This window comes from Megalops cyprinoides, chromosome 7, assembly GCF_013368585.1.
Source record: "Megalops cyprinoides isolate fMegCyp1 chromosome 7, fMegCyp1.pri, whole genome shotgun sequence".
Lineage (NCBI taxonomy): Eukaryota > Metazoa > Chordata > Actinopteri > Elopiformes > Megalopidae > Megalops > Megalops cyprinoides.
In genome coordinates, this window is record NC_050589.1 from 11,553,077 (window position 1) to 11,577,388 (window position 24,312).

A 24,312-nucleotide genomic window follows, 5' to 3' on the forward strand; every position below is an offset into this window, starting at 1 on the left:
CCTGTTTCTTGACAGCAACCCTGAGACTTCTAGCTAATACTTATAGCGTGTGTAGAATAGACTGACTCAACTCAATTCCTAGAAGGCCGCCATGTGTGAAAAACTACTTAACCTTTGTCCTGGAGAGGCAGACTAACTATAGGATAGCATAGTTTTTTGCAAGTGGCTAGTTGTCTTTGACTTCACCAAAATGCACGCAGGGATGAAGACACTAATTAAAACACTGAAAACTCCCAACAAGCCCTTGTGGTCCATCAGAATTCCTCACAGATCAAGCACTCACAATGCGTGTGCCTGGGCACAGAATGGCAGTGAGTAACAGTACAGTGAGAAACAGTAATGCATCTCTCTGCCATGTAAGGATGTGCACATTCATCACTCCCAATTCAAGAGCAAAACACCACATTACATTACATTACATTACTGTCATTTAGCAGGCGCTCTTAACCAGAGCAACTTGCAGAAGTTACAGTTCTGACATGTTATCCATTTATAGAGCTGATTATTTACTGAGGCAAATGTGGGTTAAGTACCTCGCCCAAGGGTACAACAGCACTGCCCCCCTTACCGCTATGCTGCCCTCACATCCTCACTGTGCTACCCACAATATCCGTCAGTGTGGGGGCCTCACGTCCCTGGTTTCATTGGCTTGTGTGTGTTCCCACCACACTCACAGACACCGTCCTTGTGACTCTGTCCGTGTGTCTGTCCGCAGCCGTGGGTCCGGCTGAGCTGCAGAGGCTGTGGAAAGAGGCAGCCAGCGTGCAGACCGCCACCGAGGATTCTGGCAACCCAGAAGGCCTGGACCTGAGCACCAGCAGCTCCAACACTACCTCATACTTGACGCCCAAAGCCTCCCCGAAGGTGTCCCATCATGCCCTTCTGAACGGACAGAGCTCCACTCACACTCCAAAGAGAGACAGGTCAGTGAAGAAAGAGGGAAAGCTCTCCCTGTTTGTTTTCCATATCTGTGTGTACTGGCCTGACAGAGTGGGATGGCTTGGAAACAACTGGAAAAATTAGGATTTGTGTTTTTTTTTTAAACTGTCACTTTTTATATTCGGACTGTTGGTTCTCTTGCTTTATGGCCCTCCCGAGTGCAATTAGTCATACATAAAGTATCATGATGGCACTGCGTGGAATTTTAGTCTGTGTGTGTGCGCCCCTTTCATGCATCATTTTTATTGACAATTTAAGTTTCAGAGAGATTGAGTTTCATTGTCTCCGTTTCATGAGGCCGTGGATGGAAACCATTAAGTCTCCTTTTCTACTCTATAAAGACTGGAGTAAGTGGTGCGTGTAGTTATCATAAAAATTACCATGGGATCTGTGAATGCTTAGTGGCGATATGTCTTCAGCATGTCTGGAGCGGATTAGGCTGGTCTGCCGATGTTGAGGACCGGGGTGGGTGCATATTTACGAGGGAGTCAGAGGAAGGCGTTCCTCTCCGAAGCAGGACTTCCCCAGATCTTCAGAGATGTTTGTGGAACACAATCCTCATTCCTGATTGGCTGCATCTTTAAGAGCATGACTCTTTGATTGGGTGTGGCGCTGCACCAAGACTGAAGCTGCGGATGAATTGCTCATGTCTCTTGTAAAACAACGGTCCGCACAGAACAGACCAGGCAGAACCACGGATCCAGTGATGACTCTTTTCTGTGTCCAATGCTGTAATGCTGTGGATTAGGGGTTGCCCTGGAGTTCAGCGCTCTGCCTTTTATATTTGTATTTTGAGTTTCCATAAGCTCTTGCAACATCTCAATTAGACTCAGCAGTGTGGTGCATGGTCACTGTTGCCTGTGCAGTTCCTCAGGGTGGTGAGGTACACATTAGAACAGTGTTTCTCAATCCTACTCCTGGAGCCCCCCTGTCCTGCATATCTTCTATCTATCTTTGCTCCAAACACACCTGATTGAAATGACTAACATGCTCTTGATTAAATCAGGTGTGCTCAGCTAATCAAAAGTGCCACTGATGAGTTCAGTCAGGTAGGTAGAGCAGGGAAAGATGGAAAACGTGCAGAGCAGGTGGGCCCCAGGAGCAGGATTGAGAATCAGTGCTTTAGAGGATGTCTGAGGGGTCAGAAGTTAGTGGAACTCACTCTGTGTTTCACCCCCCCACCCCCCTCCCAGCCCTTCCCATGAGGAGCAGGTGGGCTCGAACCCGCTGTACGGACACGGAGAGTGCAAGTGGCCCGGGTGTGAGGCGCTCTGCGAGGACATGGGACAGTTCATCAAGTGAGTGAGCAACACAATCACCGTTACTCTCATTTCCTGTTTCTGCCCATATCAGCTTTCCCACTTCCTGTTTGAGCCCCTATCAGCCCCTCACTTCCTGTTTCACCCAGTGCCTCATGTATACATGGAGATGACAGCTATTGGTTCAGCCCTGACTGCTGCCATGGCAATAAGGGTTTCTGGGCCCTAAGTGTGCTCTTATCATGGGAAACTTCAGGATTTTATAACCTGAGTGTCTATTGATAATTTTGTAGATGGCCTGTCATATATTATGAGGAAAAAACATTCCTTGGTTTAACATAATAATAACAATAATAGCATGTGGATGAGCCAGCATAGCCAGGGATCGGGGATCCCAGTCCGGTCAACGTACACATCACTGATGCCAGATCCTTCTGGTTCAGCCCATATCAGCATCACTATTCCTTCTACTTCCTGGTTCAGCCCATATCGACATCATTATTCCCTCTACTTCCTGGTTCTGCCCATATTAGCATTAATCCCTATTACATGTTATAAATTGCCACATGTTTTTAAGGTTTTAAAACTGGATGTGGTCATGTGTAGTATGTGATAGCAGTTGAGGATCTGTTGATCTCAAGATAAGTTTTATTTTATGTTATGAGGAAGCAGCAAAGGCCATTTCTTTCTGTCAGTGCTGAGAGTAAAGTGAACTGTTCTTCACTACAGCAGAAGTTACATTTGTACAACAAAACTGGACTACACAACAGACTTATTGGATATGTTCTTGATGTAGACATTTAGTTACATTACATTAGTTATAGTTTAGTCATTGGTTAATTAGTTGACAGAGCACAGACAAAACAACGGAAGGTACTCTAGCACAACACAGTGGATGTCAAAGGTGTAAAGGGAGGCTATTTCAAAGTTTTTGAAATTTGATTTTAAAGTTTTGAAGGGCTTCGAAGTTGTAGAAAAACAGAAAGCTTTTGGGGGAGTCAACCTCCTGCATCAGTCAGGCGGTCTGTGCATTCAGCTCCTGTAGGCTCTCTGGCTCCTCCTGCAGGTGCCTGTCTGACACTGCCTCTGTCAGTGTCTGATGACCTCTCCTCCTCTGCGGGTGAATGTCTGTGTTCTCTCTTTGTTGTTACTTTTCTCCATTAGTTAATGCTCAGTTACATCACTCCCTTTCTCAGATGGCGGCACAGACACCAGAGAGAGCCAAGCCCACCGCTATCTGTGTGGATTTTTCTTGTTTTCTGTTTCAGTGTTGAGGTTGTGGAGACTGTGGGAATGGGGACAGGCTGGCACAGATAACAGGGAGGAGACCTAAGCAGGGCAGAGTTATACACACGCCCTTGTCTCTCTGCAGTCATTTGATTGGCTCTCGGAGCGGAAGGGCCATCACGCCGGGCGGTCACGTGGGCATGACTCCCAGGATCCTGGCCCCCAGAGGTCACAGAGGGCATCCCAGTGTGGGCTGTCCTGCTGCAAGCTTTGTTCTGATGTTTACTTTGCCGTCGTTTCTCCCTCACGCCCTTCCCCATAGCCCGGCTCATATCCACCCCTTCCTGCCCAGGCATTCATACAGAGTTCCAGCTGCCACAGCAACATCCCCCGCCTCCCCCAGTCCCCCCTCGACTCTCCCCCCTCCCCCTCCTTTCCTCCACTGCACATAAACCCCCCACCCCTCCTCCTCCTCTCCTCTACCCACAAACCTCACCCCTCACCCCTCACCCCTCACTCCCCACCCCCTTCCTGTTCCCTTTGTGGTGTTCTGTTCTTTAGCAGGTTGAGCACTGTGTGTGTGTGTGTGTGAGTGTGTCTGTGTGTGTGTGTGTGTGTGTGTGTGTGTGTGTGTGTGTCTGTGTGAGTGTGTCTGTGTGAGTGTGTCTGTGTGAGTCTGTGTCTGTGTGTGTGTGCGTGTGTGTGTGTGTGTGTGTGTGTGTGTGTGTGTGTGAGTGTGTCTGTGTGAGTGTGTGTGTGTGAGTGTGTCTGTGTCTGTGTGTGTGTGTGTGTGTGTGTGTGTGTGTGTGTGTGTGGCTGTGGTTCACGGAGCTGTGGTTTTCACTCTTGTATCTGCAGCTAATCTCTGCCATCCTGGAGTAAACAGAGTCTTAGTTTCAGATCTCAGAAAGAAAACAACCCTGCTACTGTTTCTGAAGGCCTGCTAAAAGACTGTGGTTCATGCTTAGGCTTAATGTTACTAGTAAATTAAACTAAGCAAAAGACTGGGTGAGGTCATTTTTTGATCCTGCTTTTGGCTGTATCTTTGGTAGTATCTGTTATTTGGGTGACATCATCATATTAAATTTGTTTTGGATGAGTGCACTTCACTCCCAGCTCTGAGGGTAACGGGAGGGGTCTGTCCTGCTGTCTGTGAGGCATCGGAGCGAGACGCTGGGTGAGGTCATCGCTGTGAGGTCACCAGGGTGGGAGATTGGCCAGTCAGGAAGGAACAGTGCTCTGTTTCCCAGCAGTCTGCTGTAACAGGCATGTTATCCTCTCAGTGCGGACCAGTGGGAAAGACCAGGGCGGACTGTGTCCCTCCGAATATCACAGGAAACAACAGCGTGACTCATTACATCACATCGGATGACATCATTACATTACATCACTCATTTCGTGTCACTCACACTTTTTAAGGAGTCATTCATTTGCTTTTATGGGAGTTGGATGCAGTAATCTTTGCCTGGAATCACAGCCACGCCTGTATCTGTAATATTAATGTAGCACTGCTGTGACCCTCATACAGTATCAGATTTGTGAAAATGGCAGCATTGATATTCCAGCAGTAAAATCTGGGATTCCAGTCTGAATTAGTGTTTGCCAGCTAGTTTAAGCTTTAGTTACCCATATAGGTGTGGCTTCATCAGTGTAACAGGCTGTGCAAAAGATGAGTTGACACAGGATCCCCTTCAGTTACTGTGAGCAGTTCCGTTGTGCATGGGCCATGTTAAGTGGATGTTATATTGTTATTATGGACTCTCTCCCTGTAAGAATGCAGCAGTCCCCATTGGCTGTGATGATCCAGTCTCTTCCGGTCAGGTCTGGATTTCTCAGAATGCTGGCTCAGCCCGGTCCTTCCCACTTCTCTGCTGTATAGAGCGTGTCAGGGGTTTGACACGAGCACCTGCTGCATGTGACAGCGTGAGCTTATGCTTCCTGCATCATGTGACCTGACCCCTCCTCTCTGCAGGCACCTGAACAGCGACCACGCCCTGGATGACCGCAGCACAGCCCAGTGCAGAGTGCAGATGCAGGTGGTCCAGCAGCTGGAGATTCAGGTGGGCATCTGCCCCTGTCCTCACAGACAGGCACACAAAAATGATGACGATATCACAGGTTTCTTATGGTGCCACATTGCCGCCGTGCCACGAAGTCACAGATGTCTTAGTGTTGCCAGAAAGTAATTGTGATGTCACATACATTGTAGTTATGTCATGCACAATGTGATGTCACAGGCTCATTATGATGTCACAGTTCTTGTGCTGTTGTCACAGGCTCATTATGGTGTTACAGTCTGTTTGCTGTTGTCACATACATTGTGCTGATGTCATACTCATTGTGATGTCACAGGCTCATTATGAGGTCACAGTCCCTGTGCTGTTGTCACATACTTTGTGCTGAAGTCACACTTATTTTGATGTCACTGACTCTGGTTCCCCCTCTCTCCCCACAGCTGGCTAAGGAGAGTGAGCGCCTGCAGGCCATGATGGCTCACCTGCACATGCGACCGTCAGAACCAAAGCCTTTCAGACACGCTGTGAGTGTCTGCTATAGAAGCTCTGACAAGCTGCACTGCAGCAAAGACAATCAATGGCAGCGACAGTGTAGCAGCAAATGCATCATTTTCCATACAGGACTGCATAACAGAGATTGCACAAAGATGTGCAGTTTCCATAAGACCACAGTGAATGGGGGAATGTTTAGTGGTGCATCTGTAAGGTTGGAGGGGGAGTATGCCTGTAAGGGTGGAGGGGGAATAGTAAGTGTGTAGGATAGGTGTGATTGCCTTTGTGATGTCATGGCTGACCTGTCCTTGGTATTCCCCGCCCCCAGCAAAATATGGCCTCTAGTGCCCCCCTGATGAAGCGGGACAGAGAGACATTCCCAGAGGGATTACCTCACCCCCCCACCTCTGCCACCGCCCCCATCACACCCCAGCGCCAGGGCCCCTCCGTCATCAGCTCCACCAGCCTGCACGGGGCGGGGCCTGTCCGCCGCCGCAACGCCGAAAAGCTGTGCACCCCCATTGCCTCAGGTGGGCTGTCCCACACGCCCACACATGTACACACACGGAGCAGTCCACCCCCATCTCTGCAGGGGAGTATAGCTGCAGACAGTGCCTAATGATATCACTGAAATTGACTTGAAAGTAAGGTTTGATAATGTACGATATGATTTTCCATTTTCTTGAGATTATGTTGAAATTCACCTCCTTAGTAACTTCTAATAATGCATAGTTTTTGATTTTGTTAGCATTGTGTGGAAGTAACTCTAAGTGGAATGAGAAATCAGAAAGCCTCTGTTCTTACCTGAGGAATGGAATTTTCCACTCCAGATGCACCTTTTCCAGCATGCATGTGTAAATGATATTTACATACAATATCAGTATGTACAATACGAGTGTGATACAGAACAGCAATGGCAGCTGTGCTTACACTGATACACGGACGTGCACACACACACACAGATGCATACCGCCAGTGTGTTAGGGAATGAGTGTGCAGTAGTCTAATGAGTGTACACAGTATAATCATTCCCTGCCTCTGCTTTCCCTCTACAGAACTGGCCCAGAACTGCGAATTCTACAGGAATGCTGATGTCAGACCCCCCTTCACTTACGCCTCCCTCATTCGCCACGTAAGCCCTACTCACAGTCTCTGCTGATTGGTGTGCCATGCCAGTGTGGATTGATTGGCTCTTTGCATTAATCTGGGAGGAGTCAGGGGCTTCAGAGCCACAGAGCAGTGACTCCCAGCTTCAGAGAAACATTAGAGCACTTAAGGGCACTTAATTTCTGCCTTTACTTCATTATGAAAGAACTCCTTGAAAACACTGTTTTTGTCATCTAATTTTATTTTATTCAGAGGCCCTCCCTCTCTCTCTCTCAGTATAGCCACTGCTGTCATTTGCCACACAGATTATTTGTGAACAGCTGCAGGATTAGTTGTGTCTTGTATAAGCGTTTGATACGGCCACCTCCTCCACATTGCATTACAGCTCTGTCTCTAGTGTTGAGTTATTTTTCTGTAACTTCTGATCTGTAAAGCCTGTAAATTGCTGCTGTCTACATTTCTTATTTGGAATCCATAATGGGGTGGAACAACTTTTTATGTGAACAAAAAACTCAAATGCTCCTTCTTTCCTTTAGTTTGCAGTTTATGAGTACTGCTCTGAAGCTCATATATTTGTGTTCATCAGTGCTGTCACTGCAGTTACTGTGGTAGAAACACCATCTGATCATTTGTAAGATGGATGGATGTTCTCCGCAGTAGTGGCAGGGATGCTGGCAGCTTCAGGGCAAAAGCATCAGGTGGAAACACAAGCTTCAGGGTGATGCTTCAGTCCTGGTTTGTTAAAATTCATTGTTGACCTGCTGACTTACTGTACAGTATTGAACAACTTTCCCTCCAGTTTATACAATCTGACCTGATTTCCTTTGCAGCCTGATGCTGTCGTGTTAAAATTATTACTTTACATCTTCCACCAGCAGCAAATCACAGATCATAAATTCTAACCTCCAGCGATGTTTTCCAAAGCACAGCTCCTGCTCCAGCAGCAGCAAGCAGGGTGAAGAGCTGTAGATTAGCAAGCTTAACTCTGCTTCTATGGAGCTAAAGTAACCTGGACAACATAGCTACCCTGGAAACCCAGAGTCATAAATAATGTATTACCTTAATGTGAATGGTAGCTTTGATATTGTCATTGTTTGTAGACCTGTTCTAATGTCCAGGTCAAACAGTCAGCTGCTGTCTGTGTGCTCTTACTTTCCCTAGACAGAAAGCCTACAGTAGCACACAGCCTCCATCATGTACATGTTTCTTACTGCCCCCTACAGGCCATACTGGAATCGCCAGAGAGGCAGCTGACTCTCAACGAGATCTACATCTGGTTCACCAGGATGTTCGCCTACTTCAGGAGGAACACTGCCACCTGGAAGGTAGGACTGCTGTCTGCCCTGCCCAAACAGAGGGGGAGGGGCGTCCCTTACACAATCCCCAGCCTGTGCTCGGCCCCGCCCCTGTCTGTGGCTCTGCAGAACAGCAGGATCAGTGGGACTCGGATTAGTAGGGCTGGGATCAGTGGCATTGGGATTGATGGGGCTGGGATCAGTGGGGCAGTGGTTAGATTCCTTGCTCAAGGTTATGGTGGCCTGCCTGGGTGTTGAACCTGCAACCCTCTGAAGTCCACCTCCCTAATTGCTACAACACAGCTTCCCTTCATATTCTAATGTGTAGGTACACACATCACTAAGTACCTCAGTAAAGGTAAATGATGGACAACAGATGACTAGAGATCACATACCACCGATCCGGTCCTCTGGTTGTTGTTTTTATTTAGTTATGTGGTCGAACTGCATTTTCAAATCAGATATCCCTGTACCTCCTCAGCCACATCCTGTTACAGCTGAGGCTTCCTGTTTATGTCGGCTTTCTGAGCCCCCATAAATTATTGCTTGTGTTTTAGCCAAGAGACTCAGTCGTGCTTCACAAACAGGAATGCCCAGAAAAAATCGCGAGGTGCCAGCGTAAAAGCGGGGTCATGCCAATTAGCCAAACAAAGCTGTGTAACTGTCTGGTGGGGAAACGAGGGAGGGAGGGAAGGAGAAGGGAGTCCCAGCTCGGTAATTACAGAGGGCAGGGACTCTGGAATTAGTGTGTCTGTCTCCTGTATTACGGAAAAAAAAACCTGCATCAGTGCAATATGCAGGGTTTAATTATACACAAATTATAACAGCTAATGAAATCGGCTATGAACAGATTACAGACGGCTGATTAAAAAGCAGTTTTGTGACTCCCATGAGTGGCTGGTCTAGGCCGTATCTGATTAGCTCAAATATAAAAGGAGATGTGACCATGGAGTCTGTTTTTACTACTGAGGAGAAAGAGCGGTATTGCTCCAACTCAAACTGTGTTGCCATGGCAAAGAGCAGCTTGCATGTTAGCATGTTGTATGGGTTGCCACTGGCACAGGAATTCCTCAAACAGCCCACATTAAAACTTCTGATGACTTGATTGTTTGGAGAAAAAAAATGAATATTACACTCTAACCAGTTTTAATCGAAGTATCATGGTAATTTACAACATGTTGTTAGGGCCGCAAAAAAATCTTGTCGTTGTCTGATTTCGAGAAGATTTTTATTTATTTCATGCCCAAAGGTGAGTGATTTTTCACTGGTGGATGGAGTTACTGCTTGACGTGGATGCTAAATGTGTTCACATCTTATACATCTTTCTGGATAAGAGCATCTGCCAAGTGGCAAGATGTAAATGTCGATGTTTGGGCCGAGGGGTGTGGTGCTGGTAGATGTGGTTTTGTGTGTCAGTCCCTTTATTGTGAATATGCTGCATTGTCTCCCTTTTCGTCTTCAGGAGGCACTTAAATGTACAGCTCCTGCATGGTTTGGCTGGACAGACTGTGAAGTGTCTGTGATTTCTCTGCAGAACGCTGTTCGCCATAACCTAAGCCTTCATAAGTGCTTTGTGCGGGTGGAGAACGTGAAGGGGGCGGTGTGGACCGTGGATGAGGCCGAGTACCAGAAGAGGAGGCCACCAAAGATGACCGGGTCAGTGCCAACTGCTCACAGTCTGCGGGGAGAGGGGGGGGGGGGTGCTCACAGTCCCACCACCTCCTGAATGTCTTTTTATGTCATTAAATCCTGCATTCGCACAGAAATGAGCTGTCTGGGACATGGGGCCGACAGAAAATGTACCACCTGCCACTGGGATGGCTGCAATATGCGCTGCTCTTCAGTACATATTAACTGATACAGTCCTCACGCTGTCAGTTAACTACTACAGCAGGGTGACATCATGGTGAAGCAGCTGGCCTTTTAACCTGGAGGTTGCCGGTTTGAATCTCAGAAGGGGCACTGCCATGGTTCCGTTGTGTAGTGCGATTAATCTGAAGTGCCTCAGTAAATATCCAGCTGTGTAAATGTATTACATGTAAGCATGTAAGCTGTGCTGCTCTCGATAAGGGGTGATTGATGGTACATTTCTGTCAGCTTCGAACAGGAAGGGGTCCTTTGTGTGTCTTCTTGTGTGCTGCTGTTTGCTCCGCTGCCTGCTTGTGAGGCTCGGATGCGCACGTGTCCGCCAGAAACCGCAGCTGTGCTCTCATTTGTAGCGGCAGATGTGGTTTTAGCAGGCGCTGTTTAAAGTCCTGCCAGAGCAGGCGGGAGAGTGAGCACACCACTGCGGTCTGCCTGCCAGATCTCAGCGCTGCTCCCACAGCTCACCGGCACGTGCTCACTCCGCCCTCTCTGTCTGTCTCTCCCCCGCGGGATTTCCCAGAAGCCCCACACTGGTGAAGAATGTGATGACAGGGCTGAGTCCCGGATCTCTCAGTGCCAGCTACAAGGTGAGCGTTGATGTCACATGGCATCATGGACTGGGACGAACGCACAGGGACACTCATGTCAATCACCATTTTTAGATGTGCTGATTCACCAGAACCCCCCTCCCCCCCAACAAATACACATGCATACACACACATAGAAACCTTTTGCTTTTGTTGGGAAAATGCAACATAACCAGCACTGAAAACAGAAAGAACATCATCATCTAGTGGTTAATAAGAAAAGCGTTCCTGTCCAAAGCTTATAGAAACACACAGAACCTCAAGTTTTACACGCCCCCTACAGGTGACTGAGGGAAGTACAGGCACACCTCCTGTGCATAGGTGCGTGTGCGTGTGTGTGTGCACTCTAAGCTCTGCCTCTGTGTGTTCCTCAGGCGGCCCTGGCGGAGAGCAGCCTGCCACTGCTGAACAGCCACGCCCTGGTGAAGGCCCTGCCCCACCCTGCCCTGAGCACCCAGCTCATGGGGCAGGATGACGTGAGCAGCACAGTGGAGCAGGTCCACAGCAACAGCAGCAGCAGTCCCAGCCAATCACCACAGCCGCTTGGGTAAGGGGGCATGTCCTGATCTAAATGACCTGATAAATGACCTGATTTACTGAGCGGTACGCTCCTTTCCCCTGTCCTCGGACCTGATCATTGACCTTCTGGCTCTTCCCCCAGGCGGCAGGGCATGGTGAAGGAGGAGCTCACAGACACAGAGGAGTCTGTGATGCCTGTGTCGTTCACGACAGCTGTCACCCGGAACACTCCACCCCCCGGAGACGAAAGAGAGCTGGAGGAAGAACTTCCAGCAGAGGAGGTGGAGTAAAGACAAGGGGCTGACAGATTTCAACAGCGCACCAGATCCACCTAAACAGAGAGGAACATAGGAAATACCAAAAGAACAGGGAAAATAAAGTCTGGCCTCACCTGCTTACGGATGTTCACCTGGCACAGTTTGCTTGTATTCGAACTGCAAAGTGTCTGGCACATGAGTTTCCATTTGTTTATGCAACATGGTGAAGGCGGTTCCCAGTCTTTGTAAGGGGTGTGTTACACACACACACACACACACACACACACACACACACACACACACACACACACACACACACACGCACACCACTCTGAGGATCAACAGGAAGAAAGCTGTAGTATGTTGTATGTGTCACACTTTCAGTTGTGAAGCACCAGACATGTTTTATCCATCAATTTTCTGCAGTCATACAGGCGAGTGTGTATTATTAAGAATGAGAGTACAGTACACACCAAAATATGTGTACCTTATGTTATCATTTTGGAGTATTTCTGGGAGGTACCTTTTTATGGATACGTATTTGTTTAGAGGGTGAAGGACAGCTAAATGGAGTTATCAAGATTACCTCAAAATCTGCTCAAATCAGTAAGAATCACAGAGCAACTCTGGAACCCAAGTTACCCTGAGAAGTGTTATTCCTGATTTGTATGAGTACGTTTTTCTTACTGAGGAGAAACAGAAGCACTGGGTCCTTTGGAACAGCACCCAGAGAGACTTCAGGAGTTCCCGTTCCTGTTCTGTAAACTTTTGGTTCTTTTTTAATCCATTTGTGAAACTGGACAAAGGAGTGGACCAAGCATCCAGTGATGGTCCAAGATGGTCCTTTGAGTTCTGGACTGGGGCGATGATCGCCTCAAAAAGTCCAGCAGCCTGCACCACCTGGAAAACACAATGGAGGTGTGGGCTACTCCTGCCAGAAGCGATACACTAACTGTAATGTCCAGGATTTTTCCCCTGTCCTTCTTCCTGCATCCTCCTGATGGCTCTGCAACTTCTCTGGAGAGGGTTGCGTCTCTCAGTCCGGCCCGGTGTCCCTCAGAACCCGAGAGCATGCCAGTGAAACCAGCAAGATGGCGGATTATCACATGAAGCCACCATGATGGTGGATTATCACATGGGCTTTTTAATTTTATTTTATTTTTCTTTATTTACTTTAAAAGGGTCTGATTTTTGAGAATGTCATATTTGTTTCTTTGATAAGTAAGCGTTTTGCTTTTTTACATTTAATTTATCTAATTTGTTGTCACCATTTCAAACTGGCTTCAGTGTGTTTGGGGAAAAAAAAAGAGTCTTTACTTTTCAGTTTTCGTGTTAGTTGTAGTTGGAACTTCTTCTGGAACAGATCTTGAGAACAGCGCTTAGCACAGAGGCAGAAATATTGGAAAGCTGAGAGGATCATTTTAACACTCCCAAATGACTGGAGGAGAGAAACAGCAGTTCAAGACCACAGGTGCAGAGGCTGGAACTGTACCTGTAATGCCCTCTGTCACCTGTAGAGGGAGCACAAAGAACAGAGACCTTCTGTGTGTTGATTGTACGAGAGCTATCTCACATTCTGACAGTGATTCACCTTTTTATATTATCATTGTAATGTGTTTATTTGAATGTTTTTTTATTATTAATATTATTTAATGTTCGCTTTGGTTCAAATCATTTAAGAGCTTTAAAAAAAACATTGCTGCGGTCACAGACATCCCCATTCCAAACAGATTCAGCCTGGAACTGTATTTAATATAAAAAGTGAAGTGGATTTCTGACTGGATGAACCAATGTGTCGGTCCTTCTGCTCAGTGTCAGATGAGAGCTTTGTACCGTGTAAGAGTGATGGAGCCATTTTCCATGTGAGCAGGAAATGACTGCAACAGCATGAATGATTTAGATTCTCTTACAGAGCGTACAGGCCGCTCACCCTCTGCAGTGCCATACCAAATGGAGTTATTTTTGTATTTATGATGTATTTTCCCGCTTTCAGTCTCTTCCAGTTCACCAAAGAAACCTGGAAGACTGAAAACTCTTCCTTTTCCTCTCATTTTCTTCATAGGCTCTGACCAAAATAATCAATTTTTTTATCATGATTTTGATTATTATTTTATGTGTTATTTGTTCATTACGTACAGTGGAGGTCATTCCAAAGGAAAAGTATCGAATGTAGAGAGAAGAAATTGGGCTTGTTTTAATATTGGTTATTTAGAGGAGCGTGAACACAACAGGCGAGATGTGAGGTCATGCATGTAGCCACGCCTTAAGAGACACAGGTAGCACTTAAGTAAAGGAGTCATAGTCCTGCTCAGGTTGCAGGTTGTTTAGCAGTCCTCAGAAAGCCTCATTGAAGATGGCAGTGGTGTTTTTCAGCCTGTCAAAGCACTTGTTAATGACAGTTAAAACCTTGAATGGGACTGTAGATACTAGTGATTGGAGAGGGAGGCTATGTGAGCCCCAGAGTGGGTGGAGCTACCGTGTGCTGTCAGTGACTCACTGATGTGGACCAATCCTGGCATTTTGCTATTGCAGAGTATTTTTGGTTGGTTGACATGAGGCCATGATTGACAGATCACGATTGCTGTCCTTATTGCAGGGTTCATGGAACTCCTATCAGCACTTAAAGCCAGTGTAGCCATTGCCATGGCTACTGTGATGTCACAGCTGTTTTCTGAGACAGCCAGCCTAGCATAACCCAGAAGCAGGTGCTGGTTGTAGATTTTTTCAGGGTTAACTTTTCTTTACATTTTTAGGGCTCCTAAAACCATTAGTTCTGTAGTCTTATCAACATTATGAAATATTTGTGTTGAAAACTGATTTTTTTTATTACTACAAGTTGAGATAAGAGACGAGGTGAACGTTGATATTAAACTGTTAATATTACAGCTTTTGGAACATTTAGATCCCAGACAGTGGAGAATGAAGCAGAATAAAGCCAAATAAATACCTTTTCAGAAAACAGCTCACAGAAAGAAAAGAACCATATGTTACATATTTATACAGTGAAGTATACCAAAATACAGCTTGATGTTGCAATATAGTGATCCAAAAAAAACTGTTTATCTAAATCACAAATCCATTAGCATGAACAGACTACATACACTGCAAAAAAAAGACTACCTCTCCAAATTGCTGAGCACTGTAAAGAGTGACTCTTTAAGTGGTCAACATGTTTAAGCAAAAGGAAGTTTCCAGGGTTCAGGACAACTGTTAGCAGAAAGCTGTAAACTCTGCAGGCTAAACATACCGGCATCAGGGGCATAATGACGGCAGCTCTCTGTGTGCCAGTAAGAGAAGTAGAGGAGGCCCATCATTGGATGGATGATTGAGTGGATGAAGTGGGCGGTCACCTTGACGTGTGATTGGTGATGGCGAGAGTCATGTTTACAGATGCCCCAAAACCGAGAGAATACAAAGAATGCTGTTTCTGATAGAAGGGCAAAAAAAGTTGAATGTCATTTTAAATACTGTCACCAAATATTGTTTGGGCTTTAAATCCATACACTACTGGGGAATAGCATTGATGACTGGCTGATGCCACATCCCCGAGCCTCTCAGTAAAGCTGAGGTGGGTGGTAGTAGGTGTGGCTCAAAGATTTTCAGTTACACGGTTATGTTGCCTTGTCATTGGGATGGGGGATTTCCCATGCTGTGTGACCTGAGAGGGGGAGCTGTGTCCGTAATTTTTTAAAAAAAAGATGTCCAAAGAGTTGAGTGCCACATGTATGACTTCCATTCTCATGGTGGAAAAGATTGGCGCTCATGATATAATTTCATACAGAGGAGTGGCAGTTTCCATGGTAACCATTATCCACTGCTTGGATGTTTACCTGTAAACCAGTATGTTACACATGACATTGGCTGAGACCTATTGATTTATGTTAGGAAAACTTCTGGACTGAAGAAAGGAGCCCTTCCCTTTGCATTTCTTATGGCATACTGTTCTATTTAACGGCCTTGCCTGAATCTCTGTATTTTATGTTATTTTTTTTTAAATGTGTTTTCTGCACCATTTCAGCCATGTTAGAACGTTGAGCTGGGGATTCCATGTACCTTAGTGACTAAGCATACATGTACCATATAAAGTGCTACAGGTTCAATAGTTTTGTCTTTCTGTTTGTTTTATAAAACGTCTGGGACGATGAGGACATTTTTTTAAGTGTGTTACCTTAAAAAACTAAATAAAAGTTAGATACTTGGTTTAGCTAACAATCACAGCTATTTTGTCTATTTTCACACTGTTTTGCTTGACTCTGTACTGGATGTATGCATTTTGTAAGGAAAAGGAGCAAAGTTAAAAGGTTAAATTGGTTGTGTATAAACACATTACATTACATTGCGTGCATTCAGCAGATGCTCTTATCCAGAGTGACTTCCAGCACAGTAGGACAAAAGCATATCCATTCAAGATAAAGACATATTAAAGAGACTTCCACTGACAGTAGCAAAGCCTCTGAATGATACAAACTGGCTGATGAACATGCAAAGCTCGCTCATTTTCCGCAGAGCAACCGCAAAGAGCCATGCAGCTCTCTGTGTGTCAGCAGGCTAGTGGCGTCCGTGGAGCAACTTCACCTCATTTACTGATTATCCCCAGCTTGCTGCGGATTGATCTGCTTGCTTCGAAAGCATGGCACTTTATATGAGGATCGGTCATTTGAAGCTGATTCCTTTCCATGTGATTCTGTCCAATGTGGTGTGCCTTAGTTCCGTCACTGTTAAACTGTCAATAACAGATTTTTAACACTAGTTCTCATAAAAATGTTTAATGTAAAACTTCTTCCGCTAATGTGAAGCATGCGCAAGTAAGGTTACTACACCAGACACCATGCAGTGGAAAGGAGACTGCTGCTGGGTGATGCTCTCTCACATTGGCCAGCTTTTCAATCATGAAAAACAGGCTCCTTCTCCGTTTAAAGGGATGTGCTCTGTCTCACCTATCTGCAGTTCACTGGCTGCAACAGAAATGTGCACAGAGAACACCCGCCCTTTAAGGCAGACGATTGCAATGTGAAACATCCCATTGCCATGCTGTCATATGCCCACTGGGTGTCACTCTCACAACACGAGTAATTTTGTGTAGGCCGATAACCTCTCCGTCATCTGTTAGCAGACCAGTGTGTCTGTAACCATGCATGCAGCCCTGTCCCATTCTGTGATCACCGCTCCTACAGCTTTGGGTAAATGGTCTTAAGGTGGCCAGCAGGATAGAAGCTGACAGTTACTGTAGTTTATCAGTGTGTTCTCTTGTGAATTGCTCTAAAAGATTTTAGCAATCTTTTCCCACAAATCGTGGGCCCTAAAAAGGCCATACCATTGCCAAAGTGATGAAACACACCGTCAAACACACACACACACACATCCATACACCAACATTTGGTAATAACAGTGGAATGGAGTGCCCTTCTCTTAATTCTAGAGTGCTACAGAGACTGAATTTAAAATGGCGCTCTGACCTTCATAGCATTTATGACTGAAGGGGGCAAACAGAGACTGAAATCATGATTTTCCTCTCACTTGGGGAAATGACCACACCTGACCCCACTGAAGAGAAAGGCTTTTACTTCTCATGGCTGTGATGTTGATTTCCCATGCTCCTCTGGGATTTCCACACCAGAATACCAGATGAGTTTCGAGGCTTTCTGAAATGTTTTGTGTTGTGATACCGGCACAGGGTGCCAGAATGACGGGCTTTGTGCAATTGTCAGTTCTCTGACATGTAAAACTCTATTACTCTCTGCTTGACAGCTTTGAGGTCTTTTTTTTCCCCATTTTGTCTTCTGAGCATATAAACATTGTCAGCAGTGACTTCCTGAAACATACTTTTTTCTTTCGTTTACCTCTCGTCACTTGCTTTGTTTTCATGTGAGACCCAGGTGGGAAAGGTGAGGGGTACAAGGCAATCCAAAAGGCAAAAAGAAATCTGTCCCAACCCACTCTGCTGTTGCTGCCCAGGTATCCATTTCTATACAGGTCACTGCCGTTATCCCACATGATGTTAAACTGTTTTGTAACCCTAGCTTCATGCAAACCTGCTTCTTTAGCCTCTGAAACATGCCCTGCACTACAGCTAAACTACACCTTATTCTTGCTATATAATGCTAAGCACTATAATGAAACATAGACCGCACTGAAACTAAGTAAAAAAAAAGGGCAACGACCGAAATAGAATTGCTTCCAATTATGATATTAAATGTTTATTATTTCTCTGGCACTTTGAATAGAGCTCCTAAATGGAAACAATTTTTCTTGTGCCTTTTCTCTGTGACTCCTGGAACTGCTCTTGTTTGGCAGCAAACATGTCCTTGTGAGTGATGAACATCGCAGTTCTTTCAGTTGGCGATCTCAAACTATTCTACACCCTCCAACTCCCCAACCACTTGCTTTCAGTCTGACTCTTTGTTCTCCAGTTGTTCTGTTTGAAGGGTTTATCTTAAATATACTGGCCACTAAAACAAATTGTATTTTGAAGTAGGTTGATTGCACTGAGTTGCTTTTTTATTCCATATACATTTTTAAAAAATTTGGATTTTTCTCTTGAGATGACATGTTGCACTGGAGCAGAATGCTCTGGTAGCTGTCTCCCCCTGCAGGACAGACCTGGAAACATCCTCCTTCTGACAGCTTCATCTTATGAGCAGTCCACTGCATAAAGAGGGACACGACTGACACTGACAAATTATTAAACCTGTTTGTAATGCTCTCATTTTGGCATGGTAAAAATCCTGCGTTTCAAAGGGGGATGGTGTCAAATGACTGACATGGCATTTAAATACATATATTACAGAATTTCCAATGGAATCTACTTCAGCACGTAAGAGGTAGATTTCCATTTACAAAGAGTGACTAAAGTGGGTTCACACAATCACCATTTATTCTTTGTTGAATTTCTTTGAACATCTTTGTGGTTTAAAAATAAAATGATAAAAATACATTAAAATTTAAACTGCCATAAATGCCTAATGAGATTAAACATTCTTTATACAAAGAAAAATAAAAACATCATGACTCTTCACTGCCTAATCTAATATCAGGCAAGTGGCATAAATGTATTCCATAACTAAAAGGCACTGCATTGAAAAAGTTCACTTTTGGAATAAAGACAAAAAATATTTTTAAGTGGCTTACTGTTATGCAAACACAAATAAAACTGCATAGAAACTACTTCTCATACAATATCAATAAAATAGGTTTCCAGTGCTTTGGGACAAACAGAAATTATAATACATCATGACATCTTTCTAAACAACAATTATCTTTTTTTTATCTTTTTTCCTTTTTCTTCCTTCCACTACAGGAAACAGTATGACACACAGAATAATCAAAAATAACAAACCGAAAAAGTCGGTTTAGTTTCTAGCAGAACCAACAGTACTCCCTCAAATAAAAATAAAGTCAGATAAAATACATTCCCACAGCCTGCTTGTGTTTCCATTCCATCCCAGGTTTAGGTTTAATGAGTTCTGACCCATGTCCAGCCCGGTAATGCTATGTCTAACAGCAGGATGACAGAGACTGACTGGCCGCTCTGTAGGCAGTGTGCACCTGTAATGCTGAATAGGTACTGTATACTGTTTTATTCACAGCTACACAGGGGACACCCATATGTGCGGAGGGTGTATGGAGGGTGTTATCTGTCAAGGCCTGGTTTTCAAGACCCTTCCTGTTTAGACCAATCCCTTTTGAGGTCTTAGACCTTCTTAAATTAGAGAACTGAAATTACCACAATAAAATGGGCTCACAAGTACTTGGGGCTTATTGTTGTTAATACCCCAGTACTGTTTCCATCTTTCTGCTGGGTCAACTTGTCTTTGTATTTTACCCACAGCGCACCTGGTCAGGGAACCCCAGGGTAGTCTGGAGCACTGCACAGCTAAAAACTGTGAACTAAACCATTAAACTGTTGTTTTAGCAGTCTATCTGTAACAGAGGCAGCACCAAAACTACAATAAGGGGCCTTATGCACAATCAGCAACAGAAGGTTTGATAAAGCCACAGCTGGCAGCTTTGACTACAGTTGCTTTTGAAAGCGTTTGGATCTGAGGGGGTCACGCTGCCTTGAGCGTGCTGGGGTGGTTTCACGCTATGATGCCACGCATTCTCCCGTGCAAATCGGCACATCTGCATTCTCAGCAGTCCCTCTCAAGTCCTATCGTGCCAGAACTGTGGCACAGGTCACGTGATCTATGACACACAGCTCGGGGGACCTGACCAATCAGAGAGGGCAGTCGTTCCTTACTGGTGATGTGCCCCCTCCCACCTGCCTGGGGCTGCGGTGGGAATCAGACACGTTGATTCCTTTTATAAACGCTGTCTGGTCTCAGATCTTCACTGGCTGTGTGCATTAGCCTGCCATTTCCTCTGATGCTAAGCCATGCCCACTGACCACATACCAGCAAGCCCTTCAGTGTCCCTCATGTCACTGTTTTATATGAGTATGTTTAAGGCTGAGAGTAATATAGAGTCATGTGTCATGGGCATTAAGATCAGTGTCAGCATTACAGTCACTGCTGTGTGCTGCTGTGTATCCTGTATTATGTGCTCAACAGGGGGGGCAGACATAATCCCTTCAAAGATCAGAAGCTGTCCAATGTGTGTGTGTGTGTGTATAATGGGCCTAAAGTCACAGTCAAGCGGGGGGGGGGGGGGGGGCAAAGGTGGTTGGGGGGGGGCAGGATTGGAGTTCTCAGGTTTATGGTGTACAGGTATTCTGAGAGTGAAAGTTAAGGCACTAGGAAGCCTTACAAAGTCACCACAATGATGGAGTTTTCTGTGTGCATGTGTGGTTGTGTGTGTGAGACCGAAAGCGTGCATGTGTAACTATTTGAGTAGGTGTGTGTATGTGTGTGTGTGTGTGTTTCTGTGTGTGCATGTTGTGAGGGGAAAGTGCAGAATATGGGGGTTATATGGGTCACAGAACTTCAGAGTCCTCTATGCTGAAGCTGCTCCTTCGACTGTCCACAGAGGCGTCGGGGGACATGGCGGACAGCAGGGGGTCCCCCCCGATGGGTGACAGCGCCTCCTCCATCAGCAGGAAGCCCAGGTCCTCCTTCTTCCCGGGCCCAGAGAGAGAGGCCAGCTCAGGCAGCTCAGACAGGGAGTCAGGGTATCCCGCCACGCCCTCACACATGTCCAGAGCCTGGGCGAAGTCAAAGTGGTGGGAGCTACCCACCGCAGGGTACTGCACAGGCTGCTGCTGGGGATGGGTGTGTGGGGTGTGGGTGGTGTGTGGGGTGTGTGGAGTGAGTGGGGTGTGTGGAGTGTGAGGGGTGTGCAGGCTGTGTGGGGCCTGTGGGGTGTGTGGGGTGTGTGGTGTGAGGGGGGCATGTGGGGCGTGTGGAGCGTGCGGAGTGAGTTGTCTCTGCCCCTGGGCCGGGTCCTCCAGGTTTTGGTCTGGCTTCATGAGGGACCCCATACCCTCTGTGTTGTTCAGCCCCGAGGGGGAAGTGCAGGGGAGGCCATGCACACGCGCCTGCATCTCCAGCTCCTGCAGGCAACAAGCAGGCACACCATTGGCTGTCTACACTTCGCTTCCACCAATCAGGTGGTGTTTTGTAACCGTGTGTAGAAGTCAAAGTCAACTGGCAACGAACAGAGTTCATGATTTACTGAATACTTATATACTGTACAGACACATACAAGCACACAAAAATGTTTCAATGTGTCTGAAAAGTGTTACAAAGCCCAGTATGATACACACTGACGCATTTAACTGCTTTTGTGAAAATGGATGTAACATACTGTCCACTGCTGTCCAACATAAGGACAGCAGTGTGGTGTAGGGATACAGAGCAGGGCTCATAACTGAAAGGTTGCTGTTCAATTCCCTGGTAGGGCACTACTGTTGTACCCATAGGCAATATTTACTATATACCCATATTTACTACTACAATTGTAGTAGTAAATATCCAGCTATAGCAATGGATACAATTGTATCATCAGAGAACTCGGTGCAGAAATCAAAGTCAAATAAACGCTTTAACTTGAGCAGGACAGGTAGGAGCTTGGCGCCCCCTGTCTGCCAGGTACAGCCGCCAAACGTACCTGGATCCTCAGCCACAGCTGCCTATTGGCCATCTCCATCTTCTTGAAGTTGTTCTCCACCTCCCTGGTTCTCTCAACGTCCCTCTGCATGCGCTTGATGTAGTCGACAGAGGCCTTCAGGATGGTGCCCTTGTTCCAGCGCACGTCACTGTTGAGAATCACAAAGAGCCAGCGTCCCGTGAGCTGCCCACATGCTCACGGGTTACTGAGATGCTGCAGATGCCCCGCCCATTTCATAAAGACACCACAGAGACCCCGCCCCTTTTATAGAGACGCTGCAGATGCCCCCCCCCCCATTTCATAAAGACACCACAGAGACCCCACCCCTTTCACAGAGATGCTGCAGATGCCCCGCCCACTTCATAAAAACACCACAGAGACCCCGCCCCTTTCACAGAGATGCTGCAAATGCCCCGCCCCTTTCACACTTACAGGTCGTTGGTTTTGGGAATCATGGTGCCCAGCTCTTTAATGCGGTCGTTGATGTTGAACCTGCGTCTTCTCTCAACTGAAACAGAAACATATAGACAGATTAGCAGGAGACCTTTGTCCACTGCAACTAACAGAAATGTTTTCATTAGCGTTATTAAGCTTCTCATAGTTTTCACCGTCACACTTGCTATGCTTCCTAATGTTAAATCACTGTTTCTTCAAAGCTAATGTTAGCTAGAATTTTTCCAATTTGGGCGTCAGTACTGTGTTACTCTGCTTATATTGCAACTTATGTGAATCTGCATTGAAAAAGAAATACTCATGTTGCATTTGTGGACCGTTTTTATGTGAAAAAGCAGTGGGTTTAGAAGGAATGTTGCTTTGTTGCGTCAAATAGCCATTCTAATCTAGTGTTCTAATCACACCGGGTTGACCGTATGCTCGAAAGAGTTCAAAAACTGTTGCATTCTCCAAGAAACATGATTGAATCATTATTGAAAGTAATTATGACACCCGGCAGCCACTACTTTGCACTTTGTATGTTATCAGTGGAAAGTACTGGACATGTTTAGCAGAAGAGGGTCAGCCTTCCTGAGGGGACAGCGGCAGCACACATAAAGAATCTCTCAGCAGGGAAACAGGAGGTGTGTTAGAGATGCCCTGCTGTTCCAAACCCACACCAGCACATCACAATGACTAGGATCTGCCATCAAAAGCAAATAAACCACCAATGCCTGGGTGCTGCACTGCGGCTGCCCACCGCTTCGGATGGGTCAAATGCAGAAGACGAATTTTCTCACAGAGATCAATAAAGTGTACCATAACACCACCAATCACAGAGCAGACCCGCCACCCCAGAAAAGCAAAGCCACCAATCTCTGCCACCACTGTTGCTTATTCAACGTGAATGGATACACTTCTGTTCTCTTGTCCTGGAAATTGCTCTGGATAAGAGTGCCTGCTAAATGAATGTAATGTAACGTAAAGTAATGTAATAATACAGTGAAGTCTCGTATATCATCAGCTACATCTCCACAGAGCTGCGACTTGCATCACAAATGTTTTTATCGCTGCCAGACAGACATTCTGTGAATGTGGGGGTGTTTGTGAACACAGTGGTTCAGATTGAAGTTTTAATCAATGAGGAACCATAAAACACATTCTTTCAGGTTGTGGTTTTTGAACAAGAAAGCACGAAAGTACAGAATTAGTTTGAGTTTTTCAACAGTGAAAGACCATGAACATATTCAGTCAGGTTGTGCTTTGACACAGCAAGAGACCATGAACACACACGGCTAGGGTGTGGTTTTAAACAGCGAGAGACCGTAAACATACTCACTCAGGTTGTGGTTATCTTTCTTCTGTCTCTCTTTAGCCAGGGCCCGTGCTTCAACATCTACACAAAGACAGAACAGAGACAGTCAGCATTGTCTAAATGAACAATCTCCACCTACAGCAGCATGCTCTGTGTGACCGGAATGTGACCGTGTCTTTAAAAGCACTCAGGGTCAAATGTGGTCTGAGGAGGGAGAGTTTCTGCCAGATGTGCAGTTTGCAGTTTTGCCTAATGCTTTCTTTAAACTGGAATTCTGTTGTTGTCCAGGATTTGAGAACTGTGAGGGAGGGTGCGTCTCTGCTGGAGTAAGTAATCTGCCTCTCTGAATCTTAGTAACACATCATGTATGGCTGTGCTCCACAACCTCTGCACACTGCAGAAAAGCTCTGTTACATCTCTCTCTCTCTCTCTGTGTGTGTGTGTGTGTGTGTGTGTGTGTGTGTGTGTGTGCGCGTGTGTGCGCGTGTGTGCGCGTGTGTGCGCGTGTGTGTGTGCGTGTGTGCAAGCTGTAGCTGAGCTCCAGACCTCTCTCTGTGATGCTCAGCGAGTCCAGCAGGAGGCGCTGTTGCTGCATTACCTGACATCTCCTTCTTGATGGCCAGGTTGGGGGGGCAGGAGTTGCTGGTCATGGCGATGGTGGGGCCGGACATCCCGGGAGCGGTGTACATGTCCACATGGCTGCTGGAGAGGGGCAGCTGCAACAAGACAGGAAAACACCTTTACACACTTTTACACACCTTTACACAGCTTTAAACATCTTTACACACCATTGCATACTGTTTAACATCTCTAAATACCTCTAAACATCTTTACATAGTTTGACACGCCTCTTAACACCTCTAACCACCTTCACAAACCTTCAAACATCTTTATACACCTTTGCACACCGTTGAACACCTCTATACACCTTTAATCACTTATAAACACCATTAAACAC

At 45.9% G+C, this 24,312-nt stretch overlaps 2 protein-coding genes across 5 annotated transcripts in view; one reads left to right on the forward strand and one right to left on the reverse strand.

The window, feature by feature from the left end:
* Positions 1-11,878, forward strand: part of LOC118780498 (forkhead box protein P4-like) — a 69,985-nt gene extending 58,107 nt beyond the window's left edge. The window contains exons 8-18 of the mRNA XM_036533021.1: positions 716-923; positions 2,133-2,237; positions 5,398-5,485; positions 5,881-5,964; positions 6,261-6,462; positions 6,988-7,064; positions 8,263-8,364; positions 9,869-9,990; positions 10,721-10,787; positions 11,162-11,334; positions 11,449-11,878. Of these exons, the coding sequence (XP_036388914.1) occupies positions 716-923; positions 2,133-2,237; positions 5,398-5,485; positions 5,881-5,964; positions 6,261-6,462; positions 6,988-7,064; positions 8,263-8,364; positions 9,869-9,990; positions 10,721-10,787; positions 11,162-11,334; positions 11,449-11,596 (1,376 nt within the window). The 3' untranslated portion in view covers positions 11,597-11,878. The remainder of the gene's footprint in view (positions 1-715; positions 924-2,132; positions 2,238-5,397; positions 5,486-5,880; positions 5,965-6,260; positions 6,463-6,987; positions 7,065-8,262; positions 8,365-9,868; positions 9,991-10,720; positions 10,788-11,161; positions 11,335-11,448) is intronic.
* An 8,333-nt stretch (positions 11,879-20,211) lies between these two features.
* Positions 20,212-24,312, reverse strand: part of LOC118780804 (transcription factor EB-like) — a 31,770-nt gene continuing 27,669 nt past the window's right edge. For all 4 annotated transcript variants that reach the window (XM_036533502.1, XM_036533505.1, XM_036533503.1 and 1 more), the window contains exons 6-10: positions 23,953-24,070; positions 23,379-23,435; positions 22,040-22,115; positions 21,608-21,755; positions 20,212-21,050 (exon numbers count right to left, since the gene is read on the reverse strand). In XM_036533502.1, the coding sequence (XP_036389395.1) occupies positions 20,475-21,050; positions 21,608-21,755; positions 22,040-22,115; positions 23,379-23,435; positions 23,953-24,070 (975 nt within the window). In that variant the 3' untranslated portion in view covers positions 20,212-20,474. The remainder of the gene's footprint in view (positions 21,051-21,607; positions 21,756-22,039; positions 22,116-23,378; positions 23,436-23,952; positions 24,071-24,312) is intronic.